Genomic DNA, 23,906 nt, shown 5'->3' with positions numbered 1-23,906 from the left:
TAATCAGATTATGTTTGGACTTGGATAACTTATTCGGTTTATCGGTAAATTACGGTATTTTGAGAATTTGTCCGTAATTGTGTTTTTGACTCGAATATTTATGTTGAGAATAATATATTGTTATGCCAATAATGTTGTTTTGATAATGTGTATATTCATATATATATATATATATATATATATATATATATATATATATATATATATATATATATATATATGTGTGTGTGTGTGTGTGTGTGTGTGTGTGTGTGTGTGTGTGTGTGTGTTAAATGTGAATTGACATGAGATAGTATGGATACTAGTGTTAATTGGATTTTGTGAATCATAATTGATTAATTGGCCTTTTATATGTGAATGACATGTATGTGTTGTGAATGTTGTGTACAATTGGTGGATAATTCATCGAGTTGAATTATTGTGATATGCAGAATGTTAAGATAGTAGAGATGATCTTAATTTCATAATTGGTTGGTAATTATACATTCATTCATGGCATAGTCGGCTTTATTGTGGAAGCGGTGAAACTGTGGGTTCACATGGTATTAGACGGTGATCCTTGAATGAAAATAGACGTAGATTACGTTGATCCTTATTTGGAAACATGCGTAGTGGCTTTGATCTTGTCCGGATCGGAAGCGGCTTTGATTCTAGAGTGAATTAAAAAAGTGGTAAACTATATGTTTACATTTGGTGGCTTCGATCTTGTCCGGATCTGAAGCGTGGCTAGATTCTATATGAATCGGAAGCGGTGGAACTTTGGGTCCACATTGGGTACCACATGCATTGAGTCACATGTTTTGCATTGAGTCACATTGAGGTTATGTGATGTTTGAGTATATGCATTTATGTGATTGTTATGTGTACATGAGATGTGATAATTGGATTTGGTGATGTTTGGACACATGACTTGGTAAAATATATGATTATGTGATAATTATAATTATGTGTATTATTTGGGAATATAGTATTGGAATTTAATATTATACTCCTTGAGTTTTGATGTATGCTTGTAACATGTGAAATAAATGTTGGTTAGTATTATTTACATGGTTATATAAGTGTGATGAATTCCTATAACTGTTGATTGAATCATTGTATCTTATTATATTTTCTTCATAATGATTCGCATTCTCACCCTTCTGTTTTAATGTTGCCCTCGTTTGGCGACATGCAGGTTCTGGCGTTTAGTAGCTCTTGCGAGACTTAGCTGGAGTTTCTTCTGTGTTTGTTGGAGATTAAGTAGTGAGTCGATGCTCTGGTCATGTAACACTGGGTAGACTAGGTGTGTTAAACTCATGTTATATTTGTTTATGTATTATGTTATGACTTGTGAATCTGTTTGTTGTTTACTTGTTGTTCGGGAGGCTTTTAAGCCAAATATTATGATTATGGTTTATTTTATGTGGTGATACTTACTGAGATATGATCATGGTATGAGACATGAATCATTTTATGAAATACATGAGTATTTATTATTTCCGCTGTGAATGCATATTCTGTATGAGTTGTAATTAAATGTTTAGGTGTTATTTGGAATGACCAGGTGTATTGTATATTGTGGATAAACGCTGTCGGTTTTTAAAAGCTTTTAGTTTTTGAAAACGTCGATGTGACGCCCTTTTGAATTATATGCATGCTTATTCTCTGATTATATGCTTATTTATTTTGGGGTACAAAAGGGGTGTTACAGCAAGCAACGACAATATGCACACTGACCTTCACCATGGTCAGTGTACTTCGCCACCAATGGTCACTATGCATTAACACCTGCCAAAACATGCCGCAACAGTACCACAACGATGTAGCAAACAGTAAAAGTACATTTGCATACATCCAACAATGCAACATAACACACTATGCGTCACAACCAAGTCATACATAGTTATCACAACACAACACGCAACTACAAACCAAACAACACCATTACATGACAAAATATTTATTTTCTGCGCCCGAAAATATTTTTATAGAAACGTATAATGCGTTAGATTTTCAACTCTTCGAACGGAATTTAAAACGGACACTCGGAACTCAGGTTATTATTTTTTAAAGTTTTCAAGTATGCAAACACCAGCGTCATACCGCAACATACACTAACACCACAAAACCTCATTACACACCAATTAAATTTAGTTCCATAAACTTGAAACTGTTTTTACAAGAAAGTATGGTGTATTAATTTTCCACAGGTTCAAACGGCGTCAAATGGACTTACGAATTAAAAGTTATGATAAAAAAATTTGAAGTTCCCAAAAAGTTGCAGTTTTCAAAGTTACGGAATTTTCATCCAAAACCCCTTATCCCGCCCCAAATTCGTGCCAATTTGATACAAATTCACCTCTACAAATTGTCTAACAAGAACAATACATAGAACATGATAACTAACAGTAATATATCAATTTATCTCATGAAACAACTTGATTTCCTAGACACAACAACCACACATCAGCACACACAAAATCAGTCAATCCATGGCGTATGAAAACAGAATTTTTAGAATAACATGAGAGAAACAAATTCAAATAAACAATAAATCCCTACCCACAAATCAGTATACAAACCCTTAGATAGTTAGAACCCCACCCTTACCTTAGAATGGTGATTCCTCTTTTCTTCACTTGAGACCTAGTTTTTCTTCTCTCTTTTCCCCTATTCCCATCATAACCTCACTTATCTCCACAATCTGCGCTTTTATCCTTACTACCTTATTATATTATTCTATTATTCTACTCTCAATTAAAATAATAATAACCAAAAACACTCTCCCACCACGCCTATGTTTCTACACTTTTACTCATACACCCCACACACCTTAAAACAATTATTTCTAAGGACACTACCCCACTCCTTAGGTAGTTCAAACATGCCAAAACACCAATCATGCAATAAAATCACAATTATCAGATAAATAACTTACGAAAATAAAAAACTTAAATTGGGGAGTTACACATGAATTTTGGGATCTACAACTCACTTCATTCATAAACTTTGCCTTTTTCCCTCTTTTTTCCAATTGTGAGTGTTTTAGTCAAACTACTTCAAAAAATGCTCTTGTTTTTTTACAAAACACTGATTACTTGATTAGACATGATCAAGCGCTTTCACACTTCCTCTCTTTCACATTATTAATCTTCAAGTCATTTTTTGGATAAAACAATCACATAAGCACTTCATTTGAATTTTCTCGGAGATGAGGCTTGAGATATCTTTAAGTCATACGCCATCATTAGAGGATATTATTGGTGATCATAGCATCCTAGTTCTTCAAATTGATTTAGATGAATAGTTTGATCAATCATATAATACATCTTTGACCGCTTGAGCTAGCTTAAAAACTTGGTTGTCTTCATGTGTTGTTGTCATAAAATTCTCTAAAGGATTTAACATATTCAAATTTTGTCATTATTAAAATCATGGTGTTATCAAGGTTAGGCATATCTTGCTTATCTACAAGCGTTGATTACTTCCTGACTAAACTTACAAGCACGTAGTTCCACATTCTCCCCCTTTTTGATGATGACGACACATCTATCAAGGAATTGGTAAAAGAAAGACAAGTAGGTAAAATGTTGTCGTGTTTAAACTCCCCTCGCATGAGTACAAAGTATACTCTACCCCCTTAAGAATATACTTCTCCCCATTTGTCATAATAAAAAGTGAGTAACACTATTATAAATAATACATTTTCTTGAAAAAACTTTCACCTTAATCAATGAAAAACTGAGGACAAATGATTTGCAACACACCATTATATTTATTTACTTTAAATTAAATCTTATCCATTGGTTTTGTAGTAAACTGACAGAAAATGTAGTTCAAGGTTTGAGCTTAGATTCTCAACTTCTACAATTTTATACTTTATTTAGAAACAAAATGACGCCCTTATTTTATATATGAACTAAATATGGGTTGACCTTCTTAAATACAGGTAGGAGAACTTAGAATTGAAATTATCAATTGCAAAGATCATGAACCTAGTTTATAACTAGAATTTAATCAAAATTTGATTTCGACTTTTCTGGATGGTTCTTCAATCCTGTACATTTTTTTAATTTATTAAACTTTGATAAATTTCAAAAAACTATAATTACAAACGATCCTATATGGATCCAGCTACCAACAATTCAATGAGAGACTTTAAAAACAAATCACACAATCGCAAAAAAGACAAGAAGAAAACTAACAACCTTCTATCATTAGAATAGCAATATACTTCCTAATTTTCTTGTTATTCCATCCTCTATAAACAAGTGTGTCTATAATCTTCCGCCCTATATTTGTGGTATCCACAGTATTTCCAAAACTTTTATTATTCCTCAGGTTCTGTATCTCATATATAGTTTCTGTAATCGCCATTTTAAGTATTGCGGCCTTAGTACTGTTTCCCTTTGTGCATTGAATTATCCACTTCATCTCGTTATGCCAATCTTCAAGGGTGTGATGGATTTGAATCCATTCAAGTATTTCCATCCATATTTTCTTTGTAACAATGCATTAAAAAAAAGATGATTTATTGATTCTGTTTCTGAGCAGAAACAACAATCTAAATTATCAATCATTCCAAACCTGAATAGTCGATCTTTCGTGGATAATTTTTCATGGCAAGCTAACCATGTAATAAAGCAAGCTTGAGGCCAAGCATTGTTTCCTTACATGAAATTCCGTCAATCAACACACAATCTTGTAGTAACTCATAAACTTTACCCATTTTAAATTTTTTCCATCTCAGAATATCCCCCCAATCTGCCATATTATTTACGGTATCTCGTTGCAGGAGGACAACTCTCATAATCCAAGTATGGTGAGTTTTAACTTCAATTTCCATCAGAGTTTTTGTTTTCATATAATAGGCTTGTATCCACCGGACCAAAGTGAATCTGATTTTCCACTTAAATTCCATAACAGTCTAATCTAATTAATTTCACTCCATACTTCCATGTCAATAATGTTTAAGTCCCCCCTTGACATTTTGGCCGACACACCTTCTTCCATGCTACAGGTGCCTTTCGGCTCCCCTCGAATCCTCCAGTCTATAAGAAAATACGGCAAATGGCTTCAATCTTATGGACAACAAACAATTTTGGGGAAAGGAAAGCATTGTAGCCAATAATTCATCAATGCAATTTGATAAGTTGTAATCTCCTTGCATACGATAGCATCTAGCTGTCCAGTGCTTAATTCTGTCCACAATATGGTCAATCAGCGGCATGTAGTGATGTGTGGATAGTTTCTTTCCGGTCACAGGTTTGCAAAGTAATTAAATCTAATTGTATTATGGATTTGAGTATCCTTTATTAAAATTAAAAAATAATTAACTTTAAAATTAAATATTAAGTCATCGCAACCAAAAAAAAACCTATTTATATCGGATGAGTAAAATATCTCAACTATATTTTGTAATTTGGCTAAATAAATGCGAATTATTTGTGCAAAATTCAAGTTTGATCAAATGTCTCAACATGAATCGGGCACAAGAGCTCTACCTATTTTTCAATGATTTAACCAAACTAAGTTGATTTGACAATTAAATATTATTATAGTTATATCTAATAAAAACTAAATTTTGTTTTATTGAAACCTTTTTTTTTAAATAACTTTTTTTTGAAGATTCGAGAGTCTATTCCACATTACTATTGGATCGGCCCCGGTTACTTATTTGGTATAGACAATTTGGACTTTACACACTGTCACCAAACGGTAAGCATTACATTTTGTGTGGGTCGTGCTTTGTACTATTTTTAATTAATATCAACAGAGAAGCACTACACGGTTGTTAATATATTATTGATTTTAAAATGGCAAAATAATATATATATATATATATATATATATATATATATATATATATATATATATATATATATATATATATATATATATATATATATATATATATATATATATATATATATATATATATAAAGAATTTGTGTCTAGCACAATTCGAACTTGAAATTTTGAAAAGAATAAACTCTCTGATCTTAAGTTTTCACCACTAGTACACACACGGGGCAAAATAACTTATTAAATGATCGCCTATGTACATGGGATGCAATATTCAAATTATTACTTTTAATAATAATAATAATAGCAACAACAACATACATCACTTATACATTGATACACTTAGTTAAATATTTGTAATATATAACATATATAATATAATTTTATTAGTTGCACTGAGCTTAATTCCTGAATCAATCCTTTGTATTTGCCAGTTAATCTTTGGTGGATATCTCAGAGATCTTCATAGATGTTTTAAATATGACTTCAAATGCTTTCTCCAAGCAGAACTTTAATTTCTGTTCATCTATAAATCCCTTTAGAGTTTTCATGCTCACTCTTAATACTTTCACATAACTCATAATTGTAATGTTTATATCCTACAATCGTACACAATAGATAAATCATGTTAGCACTATATTTGGTATATTATCTTACCCAACATATGAATTTAAAGGACGTGTATGATTGTTCTGACATGTCTTCATTGTATAATAATCCAATCATTTATTTCTCTTTTTTTGACTTTTTATCTTCTACCATTTACTCATCCAAATTTGAAGTAAAAATAATGTTTCTCAATACATAACTACTATCCACATTATAAGCTTCATTTTACCTGAGGTCCACCCATCATGGTGAAATACAAACCATTCACAGGATGATTTGCCAAGGTCATCTTCTCCACTGGCCCTACCATGTTTGAGATAACAACACTAGTGTTTCCAATAGTGTCATAAATTATTTTAGATACAGCCTGAAACATCAAACCAATAAAGTAGAAAACACTATTAATACAAAGTCAAATTTAAGATAATTAGTTGTTAAATATTAATGTGTGACACACCTCAGGTCCTCTTAATTTCATCTCCAAATCCATGAGCAAGCCTATGAGATGAACACTGAAAGAACTTTTCTTCCTCTTTATTACTTCACGAGCTTCCCAAACAAACTCAAGAGGGTTGGAATTTCCTGATTGGTTTGGCTTAGGTATTGGTATTTGTAAGAAAGATATTTTATTCCCCCAAAGACCTTTGTACTCTGGCTTTTGCATTTCCTTCAATGATTGATAACCTCCAATGTTTCTTGTGTTGAGCATTACCAATGCTGTTGAATTTGATGTTTTTGTTTTCTCATTCATCTCTTCCATGTATAGCCTAATCCCATAGAAGATCATCCCACAAATCACATCGTTTATTGTCTGCACCATTTGAATATTAATATGCCAAAATTATTCAAGCCAAAATATGGTCATGAGTTAAATATATTTTATTTTCATTTAAAAAATTTAACGTGATTACAAAAATTATAATGCCATGCGTTAAACCAACACACTTGATACAATATCTCACTTATTCACTTTTATGAGATAAAATTTCAACTACTAAATTATTCAATTAAATAAAATTGTTACTGAAACAACTGAGACAGTCTAAGCTCAACATCACCGAAAAAGCCGGATATGGATCCTCTGCAGTGGTTGGATGGTCCAGCTCAATTACAACCACTCATTTTATTCTAACTCACGCAGTCAACAAAATTAATATTTATATGAATGACCAAGATTGAAGCATGACCAATATAAATGGTTAAGATTAGAGAGGACCAAAAGCACGAGAGAGTAGGAGAAGATCCGTTTCCGAAAAAACCACTATTCACATTTTATAAAGGGTCGGTTTGGATTCACACCATGTGTAATTTATTAATGATGTGATAGAAAGAGAAATATTCTAAAATATAAGTGTTCAAATATTATTATTATTTATATAAAAAATAGTAGTTGAAGTTTAGTAGCTAAAATATTCCATAATTGCATGCATTATGCCACATCAAAATATGGCTTATTTGTTAATTTTGTAATCTAGCTTAATTGATCTTACCACTCCAAGGTTTGATTTGATTTGTTTGATTTGATCAAGAGAAAATGATATGTTTGACAAGATAACAGGCTGAGAATCAATTCCTTCATATCCTGATCTTATAGGTGTTATGTCATCTGGAATCATTCTTGTCTTGATTATACTTGATCCAAAATCTGATATAGAGCTAAAAATCTGATATAGATTCTTAAATAAGCTCTTCTTTGTATATTTTGAATCAAATTGTGGTCTTGAAGGAAAAGTGAGAGGAAGAGAAGGATTATCAGCTCTTTGAAGACAAGAAAGAAGAGCAGCCATTAAAGAGTAACCATCACCAAGTGCATGATGAAGTTTGAATATTATAGTACTAGCAGCATTTTTTGTTGGATAATTTATAATATGAATTTCCCAAAGTGGTTTCTCTTGTGGTGTTCTTTCAACGAAAATGCCGGTTACGTAGTCGCTAAGATAACTGTCATACAATTCAATTGGTGATGAATTTGTGGTTTCAGGAAACTTAGGAACCTTTACATGCTCTTCTGGCTTCACTTCAACCTTTTTCCATCTCATGTTACCATCTTTGCCTCTAACCTGTTGCAAATTAAATTTCACTAATAAGTAAAATTTGGTATGTAAATTATGAAGTATTAGTAGAAATTAAGAAGAGATATTTATAGAACCATAATAGAGGAGAAACGTGGATTGATAGGGATGAAAATATTTTTGATCAAAGGTATAGCTAGTGAGACATCAAATGAAGTGGCTAGTTCTAGAAAGGCAAAAATATAAGAACACATCACAGAGGTGTTGAAATACTGTCCATGAGGACTCACTGGCTCTTCAACCTCTTCATACAATTTGTCCATTATATTTGTGGTGTGTGTATGTGCTATTACACAAGTTGCTATAAAAAATAAAGCTGCCTCCATGGTATATATACTATCAGCAACTATTTTATTTAGTTACAATCTAAATTAAACTCAATAATTTGTTAGCTGAAAACCGGAAATGGGTCAAATTTTAGATTAGAAAAGTTTGTCCTCGTTAGAAGGAATGTTAGGTAGATACGGTGGTTGTCAAATAATCAAATTCGTCTAAAATCTATTTAAAATCTATTGAGGTTGGTAACAGTTATGTGCGTGTAATGCACATTAATATAAAAATATAAACTATTTATAAATTGCACTAGCTATATAGAATTTCTACATATCTTCAAGTTTATATGCCACTAGAATATCTATGCAATTTTTTCAAATTTGTAACTCATCGATCTTCAGCAGGTAATTTAGCATGTAAATATTAATTTCTTTATATGCAGTTTCTTCAAGTTTGCAACTGGTCGATCTTGGCAAGTAATATCAATTTTTTCAAGTTTGAAGGTTTTATTTTTGCAAATTAGAGTAGCTATATATAATTTATAGGGTTAAATATGTTTTTAGTTCCTATAAATATGCGACCCTGCATTTTTAGTCCCTATAAAATTTTCCTTCAATGAATGATCCTTTTAAAATTTTTATGCATGCAATTTCAGTTTTATTTATTTTCTAAAATTTTAAAAACTGATTAATTACCCTTTAATTTTTAAATTTTTGAATAATTTTTTTTATGTATGTCTAGAATACTGTAAAATATTTATTTACCAAGTTTTAGAATTTTTTAAAACGAGAAGAATTAAATATGAATTTTTCAAATTTCAAAAAATAATGATAAAAGTAATAAAAATCTCAACTTAGAAATTAAATTTTGAGTACTTTTTTATCTCAACTTAGAAATTAAATCTCAACTGAAATTACATGCATAAAAATTTTAGAAGAACCATTTATTGAAGAGAAATTTTATAGGGACTAAAAATGCAGGGTCACATATTTATAGAGACTAAAAACGTATTTAACCCTAATTTATATGATATCTTTCTTCATGTGTAATATGCCGATGGAGTTTCTTACCACAATTTCTTAAAACTTATTGATTTGTAAAATAAATATCAATCTTACTTCCCAACACTATTAAGTACTTCAGCTCAATTCGAATCGTTAAGAATTGACCGAGTTCGAGTTCGAGTTTATGACGATCTTTTTTTTAGCTCAAACTCGTCTCGTTAAGAATCGACCGAGTTCGAATTTATCACAAACTTTTTTTTCCAGCACAAACTTGACTTGTTAAAAATTCACGAACATTTCGGTTCAACTCGCTTATTTCATGGACTTAAAAGTAATTTTTTAAGTCTATTATATATATATATATATATATATTATTTTAAATTAATATTTTTTAAATAAAAAATAGAAATAAAATAAAAGTTATATTTTACTTACTTGAAAATATAAATTATCAATTACAACGGTTAGGTTAAAAGAAAATATGATACTAAGATTTAGAGCAAATCTTTAAACCTACTCTTAACGACAATATAATCTATTTCATATATAATCAAATTGACTCATGAACCTAATGAGTCGAACTATGTATAGTTAAGTTCAACTCATTTAGTTAACAAACTTAGTTTTTAACTCATATTCAGCTCATTCAGTTAACGAGCTTAGTTTTTAACTCATATTCAGCTCATTTGGTTTACGAACTTAGTTCAACGATTTAATTTTCGAATCAAATTTAAACTATTTTCAAGTTAGTTTGATTCATTGCTAGCCCTACTATTAATAATGAAGTTATCAATCACATTACATGAGGTTAGTAAATTTACACTTTTGTCATGGTCAGTCTTTTGAATTTGGGTGTCTTACGTGATTAAAAAAAATAGTGTCCCTATAATATTTTAATTTAAAGCATTTATAAATATACCAAGTCCAGCGTCAATCACCACTGGACCAACTAACGATTGATAAATTTTAAGCATCACAAAATTTGCTTATTTATTAAATAATAAATGATTTATGTTAATGTGATTAGTGGATATAATCATGAATGATGTACTTTAATAATAAATGATTCCATTAAAGTATAATTGATTTTTCTAAATAATTGTGCGGGAGGAGAGATTAGGACTTTTGAAGGTAACTAATTCAAATCTTAATTTTTTATTTATTAAAAGGGAGGCTGAAGCCCAGGAAAGAACTGAATTTTCAAGTAGATCACTATCTAACAAGTGATTAATAAATGTAAGACAAGGTTCAAAAACACATTGTTTTTTGATGCAAGATTTTATTCTTTTTCCTAATGCATCTGCACATATTGCACATATGTGTGGCGAAGAATAATCTCCTTGTCTTAGGATATCAGGTTTGTGTCTATAATGTTACTGGGAGTATTAGATTGGATATCTTTAATTACTTGTTGAGAATCAGTCTTAATAATTAAATTATTATTTAAAGAGAATCAGTCTTAATAATTAAATTATTATTTAAATCCAAGCCTATTTCTAAGTTGAAGACCCTCAAACACACCACACAATTCTACAATATAAAAACTGCACAATTCAATAGATTTTGAGAAGCTTCCAAGTCATTCCTCCTCATTACCTCTTAAAAATCTTCAATAGCCATAATTGCCATCTTAATATTTAATCATGAAATGTTTTACTATAATATTTAAATAATAGGAATGTTATATAAATAATTTATTTAAACAATATAATCATTAAATTAAATGTATAAAATTAAGATGAATTTTGAAATGTGTTTTGAATCATATTGCGTTTTGTGAAATGACACTTAAAAATAAGTTTTGATTTTCTTCTCTTCTTTCTGTTTTTTCCGAAGGAATTAACTTGTCACCTCTAGTTATACCTAGCATTTCCCTTTTTTTTTTAATAACAAAACTGTCCTTATTATTATTTATCTTAAAAATATTTATAACCATTAAAAAAATTCACTATGTCCATGCTGTAAAAAAAGAAATCCGATAACGTATTAAAATTTTTGGTACGAGGTTTTATCATTTTGCAGCCAAATTTGAGTTCTTAGCGGAAATAGGGTGGGAATTACAAAATTGCTGGAGATAATTTATTGAAAAATTTGAAATTACAGTGTTGATCTGAAAAAAATAAAAAAACTTACCGAAAATAATGTGGAAATTACGAAATTGTCGAAGATAATTTACCATAAATTTTGAAAATTCCGGTGTTGATCTGAAAAGAACAAAAAAACATACCTGAAACTTTTAAAGTTTCTAGTGTGTAACATAAACTTCCGGAATTTTTTAAATTACCGGTTATCGGAAATTTTGCATTTATTTGAAGTTTTCGGTAGTGGTGCAGAAAAATGTTTTACTTGTGTGGTCTGGAATCGGCAGCATCTTATACGGATTCCTGAACAGATTTTACGCAGTTCTTCACCATTGATGTTGTATGATTTCTATGTAACAAGTTCAATTTTTAAAGGTTTTCCCGTCTCTATGATATTGATAGTTTATTCTTTAAATGTTGTAATTGACAGATATTTAAGTCTCGATTTGAAGCTTTACCATAGGCACAAGTTATTGGTAAACGACATGGTATTATTGTTGTCACTGTTCGCTCTGTTTCTGCTAATGGGAAGGTATGGAGGAAAGATAAATTGATTAGGATTTAATGAGAATACACCAACAGTGTAAAGCAGTTTTACACAGTCAGTGAAATCACAATCGTTAATTTTTGTAGAAGTTTGACTTTTCTTTAAATCACATATAAAGTATTTCTTTTTAAAGGTTGTGATGTACTAACTGTGTAAAATATTTTACATTGACAGTGCACTACCTTTAAGCTTAATTGATTATGGATTGTGAGAGAGGAGGAAATTACAAAAGGAAGAATGCATATGAAAGCAATAATTCCTCTTAAGGAATTTATAGTATGAAAGTTAAATATCCTTTTAGGCTGAGATCTGTACCAAGTGGTGTTGGTTGGAAGGTGATTGGTAGATGTGGGATGCACAATCATAAACTATCTAAGGATTTGGAAGGCCATGACATATTAGGCCAGCTAGAAGATCAGGAAAGACAGTTTGTGAATGACATGATGAAGTACAATATGGCTCCAATAAACATAATTACTGCTTTGAAAGACAAAGATCCAGAAAACCTCGCGAGTGTTACCCAAGTGTATAAAGCTAGAGCTACATACAATACGAGCAAGAGAGGTTCATTGAAAAATGCATATGTTGTTGTGTCTTATTCATAGAGATAAATGCATGTGTTGAACTAGAAATAGGGAAGACTCAAATGTTGTTTTTGATATCTAGAGAGTGATATGTGTGTTCTATGTGTCCATCGTCGGCGAAGTACAAATCAAAGAGGGGAGTTAAGAAGAGTATAAAGAGTTGAGAGAGTGATGTGCATCGATATCCTAGCCACTAGGAGTATGTTGAGGGCTCTCAAGGGAGTCAGACTACGAAGAGATCATACACAAAATCAACTAGAAGTCAACTGTCAAGTATGTCGGTTGGCAATCAACCGTCCACCGAATCTTCAAGACATGTTTACTTGTCCCAGTTTCCTGATTTCTTACATCCATACATTGATGACATTATTGATGTTGGTACAGATGGAAATTTTAGTTTCCATGTTATTGCAGCTTTACTTGGATTGGGCGAAGAGTCACGGCCTTTGACTCGGATGCAGTTAGATACTCAAGCTCATCAACACACTCAATTGCTTTTCAAGTTGTTCTATGACACAGTTTCTACACGTAGGAATGTGTTACGAGTAGACAAATTGGGTATGTATGGTATGAATGGATGGAAATTCTTGATATGGGTTATCTTGCTTCTAGATACAGTGTCATATTTGTCTCCCTTTCCAAAAGACTTAATATCACATTTTCCCCTTGCCTTAGCTCCACCTATGTATAGGAACATACATAAAATTATTGTTGTTGGTTTTGTCAACAACGATCATTCTATATAAGAAAATATGAGGGAAGAGACCCTATATTTATAGGCTAGAGGTTAACACAAAACCAATGATAAGCCAGTCGATTGGGTGAAGTTTATAATACCCTAAAACCCTCAACTCTTATATTAAAGAATAAATAGACATTTAGGATGATACTCAACAATACATGCATACTTTTAAATTAATTTAAATACTTGCATCGAAACTTAATTAAACAACAACAACTTCCATTATCTTGACAATTGAATTACTTAAAGAAATTAATAACACAGAAACATCAACCTAACAAAATCAAACGATCAACATGTATTACAGTATTACAGATCAGAGCAACGAAACTAAAAATGTGAAAAAAGATAAATAGATGAAGTAAGGTCTCTATGCCTTCTTCCAAGTCACATAAGTTACTACTTATGTTCCTAAGTATCTGTACGTAACGTACATCAACACACAAAAAATAAAAAAAGGGGTGAGAATACGCTCAAATATGTTATCGGTGCAAAAGACCAGGAAGGGTAGTATAAATAACAAAAATCATCAAACATATAATTTATTTGCACCACAATCATCAAATCAAAATGTGAATATGTATGCAATGTGATAACACCTCGATTGTATATGCATGTGATACCAATCTGGACATCAGAGTTATATTACTAGGATTATCCCCTCATCGACGGTCCCTCTTTAAACCAGGTCCCTCTTCAAACCTGAAAAATCATCACTGATCGCCTCTTCAAAATCAACAACACATAGCGTCACAACAACGTCACGACGGTTCCTCTTTGAACCATGTTCCTCTTTGAAACCAGAACTTATCACCGATCCCCTCTTTGAAATTCGCAACTCGTAACGACACAACAAAGACTCATATGTTGCAAAGATAATGTAACCACAACATTTATGGTGCCCCATCCAGCAATGGTCCCACTTCGAACCACAAACAACATACCTCAACGACTTATTGTTTCATGGACTCTTCTCCATGAAAATCAACATAATTTATCATCATAAAATAATTATGAACACAAGAATAAATCATCAACACATCACAATTATTCATACAATTCTCAATTATTATTGCATAAACAACAGTAGTTCCCACTTCTGAATTAGACACCTCAACACAGGCAATCACAATTATGTGCACATCATAAAATTATTTCACAACCACACCTCATAGCCAAAACAATTAGGCTCTGTTTGGTAAGCCATGTTTTTGAGCTTATAGCTTATGTCTTATGTCTTATAAGCTCATATGATAATTTAGACCCGTTTGGTAACGGTCTTTTCATCACGAGCTTATAGCTTATTTTACTAGCTTATAGCTTATTTTCCAGACGCTATTTCAAATAGCGTTTTAGCTTATGTCTTATAGCTTATCATTTTTTCTTCCTTTTTTATCCTTATTATTTCAATTAAAATCCATTTTTAACCCTTATAATTTATTTTAATTTAAAATAAAATAAATATATATTAAATATCTTTTATGTCATTTTACATTTATATGTTAATTGAACCGCTAATTTTACCAAACACTTCAATTAGCTTATAAGCTATCAGTCTCAATCATCCGCTATAAGCTATAAGTCATCAGTCATCAGTCATCGGCCATCAGTCATAAGCTATAAGCTATCAGCTAGCTTATCAGTCAACCGCTATTTTTACCAAACAGACCCTTAATGTACTTATTATGTCACCTTTATCATAATTTACAACATGGAAACATATCACACGTATTCATACAATTACATCCCACCACAACATATAATCATATGATCATTCATAAAGTTCATCAATCTCTAAAACATCACCATAAAAAATAATTTACTTTCATCATAGTTAATAATTAATACATAGTTAACCTCCCAAGATATCACCACAGGATAATATTACGTGTTAGCTTTCCAACTCTTCAAACCGCGCCTCAATCGAATTCACTGAACTTAAGTTACATCATTTCCAATTAGCATTGTTATGTCAAGCTTGCCAGGCGAGGCTCTTGGTCTCCAAGCGAGGTTTCAAACCTATAACCCCTTCTTTTTTCCTCTGCATAGCTCTCTAGGCGACTCTCTGGTCTCTCTGGGCGAAAATGCTTGAACCTGCACAACTGAGAACGTAATTTTTCATACCAGAGCTCATTCGGAGCTCCGATTTTGACTCCTAACACCCAAATTCGACCAAAAACACATGGATACATATTATTCACCGATTAAAAAACATCTATTAATCAATTACCATTCCAAATCATGAATTTTCATAGGTCTCAACGTTAGGTTCAAAACTCTAAAACACAATCATGACAACACAAAAACTCATAACTCATATCAACACAACATGTATAAAAATTAGCACATAACAAAACACGAAACTGTACATCAAACATGGTAATTGGTATAAATTTCACATATTCATAATCAAGAACTCATAACACACAACGATGGAGAATTCAACCTAGAGGAGGGTGCAGATTCCTCTATACTCTTAATTTAATATACAACCTTAGTAGAGTAATCTCCCCCTTATCTTAATTTCCAGCAAGCAAGATCTAATAACGGCGGTTTCTCTTCCCAAGCATTGTTCTCCTAATGCCTCTCTCATAAGAGCCCTTTCTCATAATCTCCGAGTTTTTTACGTATCGATAGAAAAGCTTCACTAACCCCTTAATATAATTAACTTAATTTTAAGCTTCTAATTATTTTACTTTACCCTATGATTCTCATGGTTTCTATTTTCCACTCAACTTCTTAATTTCTCTATTTTAATAATTATTTTAATTAATTAAAATTAATAAAAAAATTCTAATTAAATTCCTACTTCTCTCTATCACTCCCATAATTATCCATAATTGGCAAATAATCACATATCACATTTATGACTAAAATAAATAATTAAATCACCCACTTAATTAATAATAAAATAATTTTAACTCGATTAAAATAGAAATACGAGAATGGGGTGTTACAACGTGCCAATCGATTAGTAAGAACAAAAAATTGCCCCGAACTTTTCTTACAATTCCCAATCACCTGGCACGATTTCAAAACATTTTTAGAAATATTTTCTTGACATAAATAAGTTTACAAAGTTGTTTGTGTGTGTGTGATTATCCATATAGATTTTTGAGAAAGCCCTTATATTTTTACAATGTTATTCACTCAGACACGTCAGGGCGAGCTTTCACACATTTCAATTCTAGTCAGATACTTCAATCTTGTACGCACTTGCTTGAGTGCTTCATTCTCATAGAAATTTGCTTGAGATTTACTTGGATATGAGGCTTGATTTATATTTCTTTTAGATGCCATCATTAGAGAATTAAAGCTTATCAAACCCGATGGACCTGCTTGCATCTTTAAGCGCTTTATACTTGACTCTAGTTATTACCATCAAAGACTAGTTGTCATCATCAAAAGCATGTTCATCTTTGTTAGAGCTTCCTTGATCAATAACCTGCAAAACATGGTTCCACAATAGAAGCCTTCTATTTATAGGCCAAGAGATGGTTCGGTTTAGGAAATAATCCACGGGCAAAATATATGACCTAATTGATTAGATAATCGATTAGGTACATGTAATAATCGATTATTGCTTCCCAAATTGAAAGGTTTTGATAGAGAGTCATTACCATTCATTATGAATTTGTTATAATTGATTTTAGACTTGATTCGCTCTCCTCTAATCAATAAGGTGTTTGATCTAATCAATTTGATAGTTCCTAATTCATCTGGATAGGTTCCAAAAATATTTTTGGTAATTTTATTTGAAAAAGAGAGGTTCAAAAATGCTTTTAAATGTGTGTGTGTGTGTGTGTGTTTGTGTTTTAGCCATATTAATTACTAAAACTCCCTTGTGTCTTTATATTACACTAATCACTCAGACGGACACAAGCAGACGAGCTTTCACACTTTCTCTCTTTCATACTCTAAAGCTTCAAGACCTTTGTAGGTTATACCAATCATTTAAGCATTTCATACTCTATAACAATCACCATATCAGAAAGAAAAAAAAAAGAGAGAGCCCGTCAACAGTTGATCAAAACCACATAAAATAAATAAATAAACTAGATCTCCCTAACTAAGAACCGACTAAAACACCATTAATCTCAACCTAAACTATAAGAACACACCAAAGGGAGGACAAAGACACTCACACCACTATTGGTTCAGAGGTAGGACATAATTTTCCCGCCAGGGAGAGAATGCACAAGAGTTATCCATAGACCTACCAAGATATCAGTTTCATGCCAGGAGGATGCTTGTATCTTCCACGCCCATCAAAGTCCCAAAATTGCCTAAAAATACTATTATTCTGAAATTTCCAAATCGACCAATTCCCGGCATGTCAAATAAAAAAGAATATTCCCCTAATTCTAGACATACCACAAACAAAGAGAAACTCTAAAAAAAGAGTCACAAGATCTCTAGGTAAAACTTAACATCAACCTAGACAACTAAAGATTCTATATCAAATTGGGGCCACTACCTCACAAGTCACAAATATATGAGAGGTCGACTCAAGACCCTCCTAAAGAGAGGACATATAACACCTTTTGACCCCAAAGGGATCTCTCCTTCAGTAAGTTCTCCCTGTTAGGAATCTGGTACTGAAGGAGTTGTCAAGAAAAAACAATTACTTTGGAAGGTATCCAACTGCTCTAGATCATAGAGAGTATACGTACCACAGACAAGTCCTAATGATCGTTCGAAAGCCCTCTAGTGAAGAGGAATGAATAAGCTGACTTTACAAAATAGGATTCGTCTTTATAAATTTTGGGGATAAAAAACTTGAGTATTGTAGTTTTTAAATGTGTATTTTGGATTGAAAAAAAAATAGGAGAAGTTGCTACTAATTTATCAATATCACGTTTGATGTTCAAAGTAAAATGATGTTTAAAGTAAAACGTACGTATCTCATTATATTTATCAATAAGGGTCATGCTAACAAATGCCCTTAGAGCACATGTTAAGGATACTATAATTAGAAAAAGTTAAATGAAATTAAATGCAATAAAATGATGTTTAAAGTTTCGATATATTGAATACACGCGTTCTAAAAAAATATTCCTATATATAACTCATTAATTTGTGCTCTTGGGGCACATGTTAGCTTTTCCCTATCAATAATATTGTAGTGTAACTATCTTTTCACATTAAATTATTATTGTGTATAAAAAAAATTTGTTACTCCAATCCGTTGAAAATTGAGAATTTAAAGCTGTACTTGAGAAAACCAAGATATGGTCCCGTGTGTAGGTGAACAACATTAACTTTAAATTCCCAACATTTATCATACATGTGTTAAATGTCTCCAAGATTAATACAACATTGAAAGTTTTGAGTAAACCAGCCATACTTGTTATTTTCATCATTTAATGCCCTATTCATGCTGCACTTAATAGATGGACATCTAACCACTAACCAATTTTTTTAAAATTATGAATAAATAAATAAAGGGAAAAGCTAACATGTGCCCCAAGGAAAAATATTAGGAATATTAACTTGTGTTTTAATGAATATTAAGAAACTTATAAATGAAAACTTCATGTTTAATATTTGGCTTATATAAGTTCCACAATTAAATTGTTGAATTAGGTTCATAAATCAAATGAGCTGTATATAAGTTAAAATTTTAGTTTGTTAACTAAATGAGCTGAAAATAAATTATATATAGTTCGATTCGTTAGTTCATAAATCAACTCTATTATATATGAGATGAATTATATTGTCTTTAAAAATAGATTTAAAGATTTTCTCCAAATCTAAGCCCTATATTTTCTTTTAATCTAACGGTTTTAATTGATAATTTATATTTTTGAGTGAGAAAAAAATTTAAAAATAATTATACAGATAAAATCCACATCGTGTAAATTTCAATCTTATAAATTTTATTTTATTTTTATATTTTGTTTAAAAATTATTAATTTAAAATGTTAAATATATACAAAAAATGACTTTTAAATCCGTCAAGCAAGCGAGTTGAACCTAACAAGATGAACATAATAAGTTGTTCGTGAACTTTTAACGAGTCAAGTTTGAACTGGAAAAAAAGTTTGTGACTAACTCGAACCGATATATGAGCTGAACTAATTCTTAACGAATTGAATCAAGCTGATGCAAGTTCGACTAGACTCAACTCATTTTCAACTTGTAGAAATTTTGTTTTAAAAGTAGTGTATTTATTTTATAAAATTTTATAATTTATTTTTTAACACAAACTTTTTATTTATGATTTTGTTAATATGTACTATTAAGAGACAAGTTATCATAATTCATAAAATATTAAATATATAGAAGATATGATGTACTTATATAATTTATATCTTAAATATCTGACTTGTTATTGATTATGTTTTCTTTGGATTCTTAACAAAATTTAGTTGTTGATCGTGAGTCGTGACATTGGGATTTATGTTCCGGACAAAAATGTATCATCTTAGTTTTATATTAAGAGTCTATTTGTAAGTTTGTTTTTCAAGAGTTTTAAATTGCTATGCTATATTTTTATAAATATAATTAAGATTAAAAATAATAATATGCCATTATATGCTAATGTCAATGTACTATCATGTTTTTGTTTTATTTATATATATATATATATATATATATATATATATATATATATATATATATATATATATATATATATATATATATATATCAAAACTCTCCAAAAAAATCAATTTATAAAGAGACTCTAAATGTTTCATTTATAATATTTTTTGTTCAAACTATTTATTTATTTACAATTTCATTGCAGTATCTATTAATATTTTTCACTATTATATCTTTATTAGTTGTTGTAATTTAACTAACGGCTTCATCAACATAACCAATAATTATTATCTAAAAAATTGTGTAAAACAAAAAATAAACGCACGATTTAAGATGGAAGAAATAATAGCTAATTTCTAAATACATAAGACTTAAAGTACGCTTTTGAATGATTTATATACTTTAGATTAGCTTTGGCTGACCCATAAAGAATGAAACAAATAATGGATCATACCAATTAAGGAAATTTTAAAAAATATTTATATGCAACAAAAATATACTTCTAAGCTTTTAACAACTCTGTTGGTTGTAAGAATTAAATGTGTTGTCATTTTCATGACCTACAAATATATGGTTTGGAATACGGTGTTAATGAAATTAGTGTTTTGAATTCTTTTGTCATAATTAAGATGGAGATAGGTTGCCTCTAGATAGAATTTGCAAAGCCAGTTTTTAATTGGTCAATTTTTTTAAATCTCCTTTACTAATTAGGATTAAATATGTTATTAGTTTCTCTAAATATATTATATTTTCCGTTAATAATTAGGAGTTTAAATTTGTTATTAGTTTCTCTAAATTTTTTAATGTTCTTCAAAGAAGTTTTCACTATTCGATTCTAAGCCTTAATAATCAATTACGAAGCATTATAAAAGGGATAATCGACTAACACTAATATTCTAGTTGATTATCTAGCGTAAATTTCATTTATGAAAGATTATTTAAGATACTAAGCAACTATGTAGTTGTGTAAACCTTTTTGTGGTGATTTTAACATAATAAGAGGGTTGTCAAAAATGTTTGGTGAGTGTTTGAGAGTTATCTTAGTAACTTATAAGTTACTCTATAATTTTTACCAAGGTCGTCTCAATTTTTTGGAGGCACTATGTAGGTTAGTCATAGTTCAACCATGACAAAATAATTAGAGGTCTTATTTAACCACATTCTAATAGTGGCAAAGATTTATGAGGTTCTATTTAGTTATAGTTTCATCGTAAAAAATTTGAAGCCCTGTGCGGTAGTCCACCTTGCACACCCTTAAAGACGGTCCTGACTTTTACAATACTCTGATTACTTAAACACTGAGCTAAGTCCACGATCGACCATCAAGCTTTACCACTTCATCTCTTTCAAAACTTTTAAGCTTCAAGTTTATTGCTACATTGTCTTTGACTTTATCACTTCACTAGAACCTTAAATCTTCTCTCTAATGGATTTGAGATAACTTTAGGATGCTCGTCATCATTAGAGATAGTTGACCAGGGACTTCATCGAACATCCACAACCACCATGATCAAACAAAGGATCAAGCAACGGGATTCCATCGAACATCGGTGTCATCATCGAAACCACTATAATCAATTAAAGGATTAAAATATTAGTTGCAGTATCTACAAGCATATAGTTTCACATTCTTTCACTTTTTGATGATGGGGACTCACCTTTCAAGGAGGTGGACAAAACAAGAAAACTAAGGTGATATATTAGAATGGTTAAACTCCTCTAATAAATATAAAGAGTATAACTTATTCCCCTTATAATATACTTTCCCCTTTGGCATAATAAAAAAGGCACGTAAACATATAACACATAGCTCACATAATTCACTTAGAGAAAAGGAAGGAGAAGAAGAAGAAGAAGAAGAAATTACTAGTAGTTTAACTCATGTATGATTGATTTAAAATTTCTGGTTTAGTTCTTATGAAAAAAAAGTTTTCTTTAGGAAGAGATTTAGTAAAAATATGTGTGAGTTGATTAGATGAGGACACAAAATCCAGTACATATTCCCTTATTCAGACATGGCCCCTAATAAAATGGTGCCTAACTTAATGTGTTTATCCCGAGAGTGAAGTATCAGATTTTTTGTCAGGTTTATAGCGCTAGTATTGTCACATTTTATTGAGACAACTCCAACATTAAACCCGTAATCACTTAGTTGTAGTTTCATCCAGATAATTTATGTGCAACAACTACCCGTAACAATGTATTCTATCTCAGTTGTTGATAGTGCTACACTTGCTTGTTTCTTATATGCCAAGAAACAAGCAAGTTACCAAGTATGTGAGACGTACCACTAGTACTTTTCTGATCCAAATTACAACCACCAAATTCAAAGTCGAAATACCCAACAAAGTCACAATCCGCTCCCTTGGGATACCATAAACCCATTCGCAATGTGCAAGTGAGATGTCTCGTGATTTGTTTAACTGCAATGATATGTGATTCTTCCAGAGATGATCGAAAACAAGCACACAAACACATAACAAACATGATATTAAGACGCGATGCAGTGAGATAAAAGAGAGTCAACCATACTTCGATATTTGCCTTCTTCAACAAGCTTTCCTGTTTCGTCATTGTCTAATTTGCATGATTGTTAGGTGCCAAATTGTGTTAATATTTGCTCTTTTATTTGGTACCTTTCGACTAATTTATCGCATATTCTTTTGATCCCCGTTTATTTTGAAGTAAATAATAGTAGTTTAGTTAATTAAGCTTTTGTTTTCTAGTAATCTCTTTTCTAGTTGATTTTTGTACATGTTTTCTCTTTTATGTGGAACTTGAGGCTTGAAAAGAGGAAAGATTTGCAAAGAATAAATTTCAAAGTCAGTCACTAGGGCGCGTCGCGAGCAAGTGCGCGCGCTGCGCGCTGAAGAGATATTTTTGAGTTAAATTCCAGGGCTTGCACGCACCGCGAGCTAAGGAGCGCGCGATGCGCGCTTTAGGGCGGTTTGATCATTAATGAGGTGGGCGCGACGCGGGCAAGAGCGCGCGACGTGCGCTGGACAGAACTTGATTTTTGTATAAATAGATCAGTTCTGTTTTTGAGAGGGTTACACTATTTTTGAGAGCCAAGGAACCTTAATACCACTGTAGCAACATAGACTCGGATAATCGGAGCATTGATCATCGAGAAATCACCGTTGATGCTTTCTATTCTTCATCCTTTCCTTCTTGTGTAAGCTACCATGTCTATGGATAGCTAAACTCTTTTGGTGTCAAGGCTTTGATGTAATCTTCCTTACCTTTTGTATGTTTTTCTTGTGAATATTGTGTATGAACAAGTTATTAATCAGTATAGATGATCTAGTTTTTTTACTCTTGAATTCTATGGTTTAAATGTTTTTGAAATACAATATTTCAATCTTGATCTAACTCTATCATCTATCAAACATTAAGTCTAGACATGGAATTAATGGTTGATAATCACTTTGTATCGGCTTATAAATGTTATTTGTATTGTTCAATCGGTTGAGAAATTGTTGGTTGGACAATACAGTAAATCTTTCTATAACATTGCGGAAACGAACGGTATAGACGAACGATACGTGAAGTATTGATTGATAACGAATTCATACACATGTTCGTAGGAAGACATACAATTTTAGGTCGATTAAATCAAGTCTTGATACTTTTCTTTAAACTTAGAACTTTCCAAATTTTA

General features: G+C 31.1%; 1 protein-coding gene and 1 pseudogene across 1 annotated transcript; both read right to left on the bottom strand.

Moving 5' to 3' along the window:
• Nucleotides 1–4,359, bottom strand: part of LOC131605334 (uncharacterized) — a 41,131-nt pseudogene extending 36,772 nt beyond the window's left edge.
• A 1,622-nt stretch (nt 4,360–5,981) lies between these two features.
• On the bottom strand, nt 5,982–8,918 carry LOC131602335 (wax ester synthase/diacylglycerol acyltransferase 4-like). The gene is made up of 5 exons (XM_058874421.1): nt 8,546–8,918; nt 7,887–8,456; nt 6,854–7,207; nt 6,626–6,763; nt 5,982–6,386 (listed from the first exon to the last, which is right to left on the bottom strand). Exons 1-5 carry the CDS (start codon nt 8,792–8,794, stop codon nt 6,222–6,224), a joined length of 1,476 nt encoding a protein of 491 aa, XP_058730404.1. The 5' UTR covers nt 8,795–8,918; the 3' UTR covers nt 5,982–6,221.
• Between the last annotated feature and the right edge of the window lie 14,988 nt (nt 8,919–23,906).

Source organism: Vicia villosa, linkage group LG5, assembly GCF_029867415.1.
Source record: "Vicia villosa cultivar HV-30 ecotype Madison, WI linkage group LG5, Vvil1.0, whole genome shotgun sequence".
NCBI classification, from domain to species: Eukaryota; Viridiplantae; Streptophyta; class Magnoliopsida; order Fabales; family Fabaceae; genus Vicia; species Vicia villosa.
This window is presented reverse-complemented; position numbering and strand designations above follow the sequence as displayed.

What these genes read in the sequence shown, in the direction of transcription:
- LOC131602335 (XM_058874421.1), bottom strand. Translation starts at nt 8,794, where the DNA reads ATGGAGGCAGCTTTATTTTTTATAGCAACTTGTGTAATAGCACATACA. An exon ending in TCAAATCAAACCTTGGAGTG is followed by an intron (nt 7,208 to 7,886) that starts GTAAGATCAATT and finishes CAAATGGTGCAG; the next exon opens with ACAATAAACGATGTGATTTG. An exon ending in CCATGATGGGTGGACCTCAG is followed by an intron (nt 6,387 to 6,625) that starts GTAAAATGAAGC and finishes GTACGATTGTAG; the next exon opens with GATATAAACATTACAATTAT.